Below are 10,898 nucleotides of genomic sequence, written 5' to 3' on the forward strand. Positions count from 1 at the left end.
TATTTTATATCTAAGTGAGAGTTGCAATCTAGATGGATGCCTAACCGGATATGGATGGACTAGGCGGTCTTGGCACCATTTTTTAATTTTCAAACGCTTATGGACTAATCGGAAGCAATTATATTGAATAAATCAAATTGAAACTACAAACATGATAGAGGGAGAAAAACAACGCATTGTTATCGTTTCCTTGTACATATACCCTAATTTTCAATTCATACCTAACTGGTCTTCATTCATATAAGAAATGCTAATATTAATGATCATAACTATTCTTGCTTGGGTTCACAGCTAAAATGAGGTGAAGGAGAGATTTTTTTAGTGTGATTCGAACATAGGATGGTACACTACATGTCATTATATAAATGGTAGGATATGTGCGTTAAAGTGTTAATAACTTAAAAAATAAAATTTCCCATTACTTACATAAAAGGAAGTTGTATACCACTCGTATTTCCGTTACAATAAAAAAAATTCCAAGATGAAGGTGACAGCCTGACAGGTGCATCAAAATTTAGAGAGTACCAAATCAAACTTCTAAGATCATCTCCAACCGATCAAGTCAGAAGGTCATAGGGCCGAAAATAGCCCAAAATGACATGAAAACCGTCTCCAATTGAAAGCTAGGCCCAAATGCTCATGGGTCCCATCGGGCCACAATTGGAGAATTGGGTCAACCGACTCACCCAAACCAACCAGCCAACCAGCCATAGGCGGTCCAACATTTTGAATCCCAATGGCTAATTGCTGACGTCAGCTAGCCGTTAAATTTGATTTTTTACAATATATATTTTTTTTCACAAATTTTTTTTTTAAAAAAAAATTTAATTCTTTTTTTTTTCCTATAACTACCTAAGCATTAAACAACATTAAATAACATTAAGTAACATTAAGCAACATTAAACAATATTAAAAAACATTAAATAACATTAAGTAACATTAAACAACATTTAACAACATGAAACTTAAACAACATTAAAAAAAAAAAAAACATTTAACAATATAAAACTTAAACACTTATTCTATACTTCTTTTGACCCAAAGATGTGCAACAAGATCCTGTTATAGGTACTTGTTTGTGACATGCGAACCTATCATCCTATGGCATCTCATGTACTCATTTAAAGAGATATTACCAGTTCTTGGATTCAAAGACAAATTAGGCACATCGTATATTTTTGCACGAGCTTTTCTTGACCTATTTGGATCCTCTTGGTCATCATCAGACTCTCCATCAATATACTCATCTCGCTCATCCTCCACAATCATGTTGTGTAATATGATGCATGACATCATGATGGAATTCAAATTTTCTCGACTCCATCCTCTTGCCGGTTCCTTAATGATCTTCCACCATGTTTATAGAATACCGAAAACTCTCTCAACATCTTTCCGATATACCTCTTGGTGTAAGGTAAACCACATTTCGGCGTCATCCGCAGGGTTTGCAATTGATTGGACAAGTGTCGCCCACTTTGGGTATATGTCATCTGCCAAGTAATACCCCATGTTGTATTGATGTCCATTGACGTAGTAGTCAAGTTGAGGTGATTTACCCTCTGTCAGGTTATTGAAGAGGGGTGAACGCCCAAGAACTGTAATATCATTTTGGGATCCTAAGACTCCAAAGAAAGTATGTCAGATCCATGTGTCAAATGACGTAACCGCCTCTAACACAATAGTTGGCTTTCTCAATCTTCCGCTAAAGCCTTTTTGTCATCTGGTGGGACAGTTCTTCCATTGCCAATGCATGCAATCTAATGACCCTATCATGCCCAAAAAGCCACGATCTTCAACTTTGTGAAGGAGCCGATCTAGATTTGCTTAATTTGGTTGACTGAGGTACTCCTCTTTGTAAAGCTGAACAACTGTGTGACAAAATTCACCAAGATTATTAAGGCATGTAGACTCAAACATACCATATGTTGGAATTCATTGCAAACTTGAATTGAAAGAGATATTGGAGAGGGCAAAACTGAAGGTGTGTGAATTATAGGCCAATATCCACCCTATTTATGGACATTTGAAGCTGAAGATAAGAAGTGTCACGCAGATAAAAATCCTATCTAAAATTCCCACAACCAATTACATCTCAGCATGTGACACTTGAAATCATATCCGAAAAATTATTGAGATTACTTATCGACAAGAAATCTACAAAGTTACTCACAGATCGACATGTGGCACTCGAAGCTTGAGACGTAAAATTATTGAGATTCCTTATCAACAAGAAATTTACAAAGTTACTCACAGATTGACAGTGACACTCGAAATCCAAGACGTAAAATTATTGAGATTCCTTATCGACAAGAAATCTGCAAAGTTACTCATAGATCGACACGTGACACTTGAAATCTGAGATGTAAAATTATTAAGATTCCAACTCGAAAAATTATTTAGATTCCATCTCGAAAAATTATTGAGGTAGTTTAATTTAAGTAACCATATTAATTCAATTAAAATAACAAATTATGTTTGGCCTTATGGTCATTTGGCCCCCTCAGTTGGAGATTGTGTTTTGTCACAAGGCTATGTTTGGCCTATGGCCCTCTAGCCCCTCGGTTGAAGATGGTAAGAAATATTGTCTGACACTGTTCATTAAAATATTAATTTTTTGGATGACTATAAGGCTAAAACGAGTCATCTAGCCCTCCTTCGATTGGATATGACCTAAGACCATAATAGTGACTATTTTACTTTTACTCCACCTTTCCTTTGGCCATAAGAAACCGCAGCTGCAACATCAGCACGATAACCCAATTTAATTACAAAACAGTCCATACCATTGTTCTCTTAGCAAAAAAAAAAAAAAAAAAAAAAAAAAAAAAAAAAAAAATCATCACATCTATGAAAAATTTAAAACTCTGCATCGAATCCGGATTCTCGCCAGATCCTATTTGTGAGGATCTCAATGTTCTATAAATCATATTCGTTCATCATATATTATGCGGTCAAAAATTATTTTAAATATTTTTATTTAAAATTAAACACAAATAGTATCTAATAAAAACTAACCACATAACATATGATAAACAAACACGATTTACAGATCCTCAAGATTCTCGATCATGTCGGCTCTGCATCAAAGCACATGTCTCAAACTCTGAAAACAGACCTTCCCTCGGCTTCCACACCCACCAGCTCCATAAATTACAAAAGCGCTTTATTGCACTGTCAAAAAGTAATTATATTTATGCATTATGTGACGAGTTTGATCCTCTTTATTCTAGCAACTAACTATTTAATAAAATAACGATATTGCTATTGTTGGTTAAAAAAAAAAGTTTTAATGAAAAGTTCGCTCACTTTAACGAAAAACCATATTTTTACACTAAAAAGTCAATCATGATACTATTTACTTTACCTTTTATTTTATCCTTATCATTAAAATTTAAAGTTTTCAAACATTTCTCATTAGTTTTCCTAAAAAATAAAACAAGCTTTATAATTTAAAATTAAATTCCAATCAAATCCCTCTATATTTTCTCCATTTCAATCTCCTCCATTTTCCAACCCACCATTTTTCAGAAAACCGCCAAAAAATGTTCTCTCTACAACCTGAAGGACCAGATGCCGACGACGGCGTCGTCTATGTTCTCCGCCTACGCCTCCATCGCCACATTCATGATGCTCTTCCGCTCTGTCGCCAGTGAGCTCATCCCCGCCCCCTTCTGCTCCTACATCTACAAAGCCCTAAACTACCTTTTTGCACCTGTCTTCTCCCGCGACCTCACTCTCGTCGTCGATGAGCTCTCCGGCATGACCCGCAACCAAGTCTTCGACGCTGCCGAACTCTACCTCCAGACGAAGATCGGCACCCACACCGAGCGCCTTTGTATCAGCAAGGCTCCCCGGAAGAAGAACATCGGCGTCGCCATTGACAAGGACGAGGAAGTCTCTGACACTTTCGACGGCGCCGTCAAGCTCAAGTGGCAGTTTATCACGGAGACCAAGAAGGGGAAGAATGACAGGACATTCGAATGCGGTATTTTGAGCTGTCGTTTCACATGAAACACATGGACAAAGTGATTTCCTCATACCTGCCTTATGTTCTCACTCAGGCTGACGCCATTAAAGCAGCGGAGAAGGTGTTGAAGCTCTACACCCGCCACATCTGGTCGAGATACAACGACGATGACGTGGCGAATTCTGAATGGGGGTCGGAGAACTTGGAGCACTCGTCGACGTTCGACACGATGGCGATGGACCCGAAGATGAAGAAAATGATTGTGGAGGATTTGGAGAGGTTTGTGTGGAGAAAGAAGTTCTATAAGGTGGGGAAAGCTTGGAAAAGGAGCTACTTGCTGTACGGGCAGCCGGGGACCGGAAAATCGAGCTTGATCGCCGCCATGGCTAACTACCTCAAGTTTAATGTGTATGATTTGGAGCTCATTAGTATTTATAGTGACTCTCAGTTGAAGAAGGTTTTGCTGTCCACTACCAATCATTCTATTTTAGTCATTGAGAACATTGATTGTTGCAGGGTGGTTGTTGGCAACCGGGGTTCAGATTCGGATTCGGATTCTGATTCCGATTCTGATCCCGATTCGGACAGGAGCCGGGTTGGTACTCGTTTCCTGAATTTCTTATGTTTGATGAATAATCTTTTACTATATGTAAGGCTAAATTACGATTTTTTACTGCAGTAGGCTGAAACCCTTTTCCAATTAGGTTGTTTTAGTTTTGCCTTTATAATATACAATTGCAATTAATTCCTAATCAAGCTCCAATCTTTGTTATATAAAAGGGTAAATTACAAGTTTTGATTGCAGTAGCTTGATGATCCCTATTCCTCCTAGGTTCTTTTAGTTGTAATTTTGTAATTAACAATTGTTATTAAGGCCTAATCAGGACTTTTATATGTTAGTTTGATGGAATTTGGGCTTGTTTCTCGTCACGTAACTATGATTACACTGAAGAATCTTCCTTATTTATCGTATTACCGTCAAATGGGCATTGACATGGTGTTAGAAGTTTACGTGTGATGATCTAATTTTCAGGTTACACTATCAGGCCTACTGAACTTCATAGATGGGTTGTGGTCAAGTTGTGGAGATGAGAGGATCATTGTGTTCACCACCAACCACAAGGATCGATTAGACCTGGCATTGCTGCGTCCAGGTCGAATGGGCCTGCATATTCACATGTCCTACTGCTCCACAGCTGGGTTCAGGACCTTGGCCTCTAACTACCTTGGCATTCAAGACAACAACCGCCATTGCTTCTGTGGAGAAATTGAAGGGCTGATTGACAGCACAGAGATCACCCCAGCAGAGGTTGCTGAGGAGCTGATGAAGAGTGATGATGCTGATGTTACTCTTCAAGGACTTGTCAATCTGCTCAAGGGTAAGAAGGCCAAAAGCAAGAAGAAGAAAACATCGCTGCTGCAGGTCAAGAAGCAATGTGGTCGCAGGAAAGGGATCAAAAAGTTGCTGCACTTCCGTCTTCAATGGTCTAAATCCTGATGCTCCCATGTCCAAGTTTAATGTTTCAATCTTAGATAATTAACCCTTAACCCTTTTGGAAAGCCATAGCTAGTTTCAATCTCTCTTTTGTGATATCTTACCTGATGTAGTGACTTGCTCAACTTGGTTCTGTGAATTCAAGAATGTAAACACAGGAAAATTAGAGGGAATTGCAGCAACAGAGTTAGACCTACCTTTTTCTTTGTTGTGACAAAGTGATATTCTAGTTTAATCTAAACTATGAGAAGAGCAATCCCCTACCTACTCTGTACTCAAGTTCAAATCCTCTTCTTTGTAGTTTAGTGCACCGTGTTAAAACTTGTGGTAGGTGGATTAGAAAACACTACTTATAAAGAAAATTCTTCTTATTGGAGGTGGCTTTAGGATAAAATGAGTGTTGGTGAATGTTTTATCGTCTAATAGCAGACCAGTTATTCATACAGTCTAGTAGTATTTTTCTTTTGACTTCTCAGGTTTGATTCACACGAATGGACTAAGACGTGTAATATTTGTGTTGGATTCAATACCCTTTATTGTGTAACTTGGTCAAATTCCCTCTACCCTTATTGGTCAATGTTAATGGATGTGCAAATTTCTCATGGAGTGTATTTGGGTGTCCTTTGCACTCACGGTGGCGGCTGATTAGGTTGCTTAATAAGCAGATGATTTATTTTATTTGTTTGTCGTGACGAGGGATCAAATAAAATTAATCATTTTGCATAAAATCTAATTTGTTGCTTGATGAGTAAATAACCTTTCATTGGTGTCGTCATCCATCTCCCTATCACACCAATCTGAAATTACCAAAATGTTTTCGTTTGATCTAAAAAATCTGCTCACAGTAGCATTCGCCCTGTTCTCAACCTATGTCTGCGTTTTGCAGGATGTTGGATATTTATCACCAAGAAGAAAAAGAAGAAGTCCGGCGAAAGTTCGAAGCGCCAGTTCTTTGAGCTGACATTTCACAAAAAACACAAAGTGACGGACACCTTCTTGCCTTCGGGCGAATGCCATTAAAGAAGGTTGTGAAGCTTTGCTCTCGTCATTTATGTTCGTACGATGATGGCGACAATGGTACATAGGGCTCGATAAATCTAGAGCACCCCGCTACGTTTGAGACGATGGCAATGGACCCCGAGATGAAGAAAATGATTGTGAAGCCTTGGAAAAGAGGCTACTTGTTGTATTGTCCTCCCGGCACTGGAAAATCGAGCTTGATCGCTGCCATGGCTAGTTATCTCAAGTTTGATGTGTATGATTTCGAGATTAGTAATCCTTCCACTGACTATATATTGAAGAGGGTGTTGTTGTCTACTACATATCGTTCGATTTTGGTGATCGAGGACTGAGGATCGATTGTTGCAGCGTTGATATACAAAACCGGCAATGAGAGAAACAAAACCCAACTTCTAACACCAAGGTTTGCTTCAATTCCTGCGGACGGTTTGAGCGGTCGGAAAATGATCAGGCCGAGTGTTCATCTTCATCGTTAATGATTAAGACTGAAGAGTTGGTAGGCTGGGCGTACTTGTTGTATCACTCGGTAAACCACGTGTGGCGCTCGGTGATGAAGCCTCTCGGGTTGATATTGTGGGCCTTGTGACCCGGCCCATCTTTCTTTTAGATGTTTGTGGATCAAGAGTCAAAGACCATGTGTTATTTTTAATGAGACCCAAAGGGTCATGTGTGAAATGGACTTGTATCGATGTTAGTGTGAAAAATTAAAAAGATACGCCGTAGCTTTCTTTCACATGTCATTGTATTATTAATGTGAGAAATAAGTTAAATAATCATGATAATATGTCTATATCATATAAGTTGCTTTCATTGATCCAACTTGCACGTCAAAGATCTGTGAGAAAATTTCCCTTTTATTCATACGATTCAAATCATGTGGGACATAGCAATATTGTGCTCTTTATTATTGAGTAACACTACACTCATCATACTTTTATACCACATTTGTATTATCTTTTTAATGAAATAAGACTCACCAACACATGTGGATCCATCTCTATTATAGAGGTGGTAATGAATGTGGTGTGAAAAAAAATATAATCAGAGTAACATTTTTACGATCTCAAGTATACATATTAAGATGTTAAAGACCTAGATTAATGACAGTAAAAAATAAAAATAAAAACATTTTTGTTTTTATTTTATTTTTTGTCTGGTCAATTTATCACGCGTTTTAAGGCAATGAAAGGTTGGCATATTTGTCTGGAAAACTCCTTCTCTTGGAAAAAAATTGACTACATCTAACTGCTCTCTCTCTGCAAGTCTGATCTGAAAAAAAAAACAGACAGAAAAAAGATATCGCTCTGCTTGGATATTAAGCAACTTCTAATAATTAGTTGATAAATATAAATTGAGTAAATTATAGCAATGATCTTTTAACTTTAATTTAATTGGAACAGGATTTCTCAACTTAAAATTTATTACCATTGATCTCTCAACTCATCAAAATGTACAACTATGGTCCCTCAACTAAAAATTCATTATCATTGGTCTCTCAATTTTTATTCAACTAGAGAAATGCTCTCTCAGCTTTAACTCAATTGGAGCAATAATCTCTCAACTTTAACCCAATTGTAGCAATAGTTATTCCAACATAACTCATTTTGACAAAATTCTGACGAGGTTGACAAAAATGATCATAGTTACAGGTTTTGATGAGTTGAGGGATCCCAATTGTAACCATGATCCTTCCAACATAACTTATTTTGACAAAATTCTGACGAAGTTGACAAAAATGATCATAGTTACATATTTTGATGAGTTGAATGATCAATAATAATAGATTTTTAATTCAAAAACCATTGCTCTAAATTAATTAAAGTTGAATGATGATTACTACAATTTCCTTCTATAAATTATACATACAATTCGCTCTCGATTTCTCAACTTCTTAAGACTCCACTTTGTAAGAAGAAGATTACAACACATGTTTTCTCTTAATAATCTTAAAGAAATGCCCACCACGGCGTCGTCTCTGTTCTCAGCCTACGTCTCCGTCGCCGGATCCATGATGCTGGTCCGCTCCATGGCCAACGACCTCCTCCCGCCGCCCCTCCGCTCATACATTTCCTCCAAACTCGCTTACCTTTTCACCCCCCTCTCCTCCATAACTCTCGTCATCGAAGAGTACTCCGGCGCTGCCTGCAATCAGGTCTACCAGGCTGCCGAGGTCTACCTTCCGACCATCAACATCAGCCCTTCTACCAAAAGCCTCCGTGTCCGAAAAACAAACCGGCAGAGGAGCATCAGCTGCGCCATGGACAAAAACCAGCAAGTCGCCGACACCTTCGAGAACGTCAATCTAACATGGCAGTACACGGTGACGGAGAATAAAAAGTACGGGAATACATGTCAGTTCGAGCTCAGCTTCCACAGGAAGCACAGGGACAAAGTGATAGGGTCCTACTTGCCGTACGTGCTTGCTAGGGCTGACGCCATCAAAGAAGAGGAAAGGGCTGTTAAGCTTTACTCCAGTCATTTGTGCTCCGAGTACGATCGTTCGTACAGCAAGAGGAAATGGGGTTCGGTGAATCTGGAGCACCCGTCGACGTTCGACACGGTGGCGATGGAACCGGAGATGAAGAAGATGATTGTGGAGGATTTGGACAGGTTTGTGAGGAGGAAGGAGTTTTATAAGAAGGTTGGGAAGGCTTGGAAAAGGGGTTACTTGCTGTACGGTCCACCGGGAACGGGAAAATCGAGCTTGATCGCCGCCATGGCTAATTATCTCAGGTTTGATGTGTATGATTTGGAGCTCAGTGGCGTTCAGAACAACAGTGATTTGAGGAAGTTGTTGTTGTCCACCACGAATCGTTCGATTTTGGTGATTGAGGATATCGATTGCACTGTGGATTTGCAGAACCGGGATAACTCGGCGGATAAGTCTCAAGACCCTACACGTTCTACTTCTAACAAGGTCAATCTCTTCAGTTAGTACTTGTTTTTTTTGTAATCGCTTATATCTAATCCGATTTTTATTTCATACTTTGGTAATTTGTACATATTAAAGCCGTACTATGTTAGATTTTCGTCTCTCAACTCTTTGTTAGATGATTTCGGATTAGATGTTATGTTCATTTGTTAATCCTGAAAAATTGGCTGCCGCAGTTGACGCTTTCGGGGCTACTGAATTTCATCGATGGTTTGTGGTCGAGTTGTGGCGACGAGAGAATTATCGTGTTCACCACCAACCACAAGGATCGGTTAGACCCTGCATTGCTACGTCCGGGGCGAATGGACGTGCACATTCACATGTCATACTGCACTCCAAGTGGATTCAAGGTCTTGGCCTCTAATTACCTCGATATTCATGAGGACAACCCTCATAGTCTTTGCGGGGAAGTCGAAGAGTTGATCAAGAGCACAGAGGTGACCCCTGCAGAGGTTGCTGAGGAGCTCATGAAAAGCGACGATGTTGATGTTGCCCTTGGAGGACTTGTCAATTTTCTCAAACGTAAGAGGATCGAGAGCGAAAAAAGAAAGGAGGAGGAGGAGGAGGAGGCCAGAAAAGCGAAGAGGCTGAAGACGGATCACAATGCCAGTGATGAAGGTGAAGCAGTAGAGTAATAGCTGGTTCAACTTGGTTTCCAAATTACTAAAAAGATTCAAAGTACAACGACATGCAGTGAACTTGAAGGTTGTTAATTAGATATAGAGTTAGTAATTGAGAACTACTTAATTAAGCTAATTAATTGGGTTTGATATATGCTTTTTGGTATGCAGTTTGAAACTGGAAATAGTAGTAAACGTGGTAATTGGTTTAATTGAACTTAAGTCAATTTCTAGTCCTTTTCTTGTTGGGACTACCATTATTGTTTGTTGAGCTGGAAGGAGCTGTTGTGGTGCGATGCACATTGCACAGGCACAGTCCAATTTGGTCCGGAGGTTTGACTCACCTATTTGGAGGACATGGATCCTCTCCCGATTCAGTTGTCCTAATCCATCTAATCAAATCATCCGGGGTATTGAAATTTGATCCAACAGCTACAATTAGAAGTTCATTTTAAAAGTTATAATAATTTTAGCCATTAGATCAAATTTAATGCCTCGGATGATTTGACTAGATAGATTAGGACAACTGGATCTGGAGAGGATCCATGTCCATATTTGGAAGTTGCACATTGCACATGCAACCTTTGCAGAGATTTTTCAGTGTGACTAGTAGACGGAATGATACATCACGTGTCACTATACAAATGGTAGAGTATATGTGTCAAAAAGTTAATAATTTAAAAAATAAAATTTCTCACAACTTCTATAAAAATGCATAGTGTACTACCCGTGTCCCCATCATAATAAAAAATTTCTCCAGCCTTTAGAAGTTATTTTTGGGCTGTGGGTTATAATATTATGGGCTCAAAAGTTTTGTTTTTGTTCTTGTTGGTTGAATAGGAAATTGTGAAAATTCTCTCTTTT

General features: G+C 38.8%; 1 protein-coding gene across 1 annotated transcript; it reads left to right on the top strand.

The window, feature by feature from the left end:
- The first annotated feature begins 3,466 nt into the window (after positions 1-3,466).
- LOC125473013 lies at positions 3,467-10,291 on the top strand. The gene is given in 5 exon segments (XM_048575229.1): positions 3,467-3,960; positions 3,963-4,562; positions 5,001-5,459; positions 8,338-9,399; positions 9,591-10,291. Coding segments are annotated over 5 exon segments (2,970 nt in total). The 5' UTR covers positions 3,467-3,570; the 3' UTR covers positions 10,050-10,291.
- Positions 10,292-10,898: the final 607 nt, after the last annotated feature.

Source organism: the organism of the source record quoted next, unplaced genomic scaffold (assembly GCF_019419815.1).
Source record: "Pyrus x bretschneideri cultivar Hongxiangsu unplaced genomic scaffold, Pyrus_bretschneideri_v1 Contig8, whole genome shotgun sequence".
Lineage (NCBI taxonomy): Eukaryota > Viridiplantae > Streptophyta > Magnoliopsida > Rosales > Rosaceae > Pyrus > Pyrus x bretschneideri.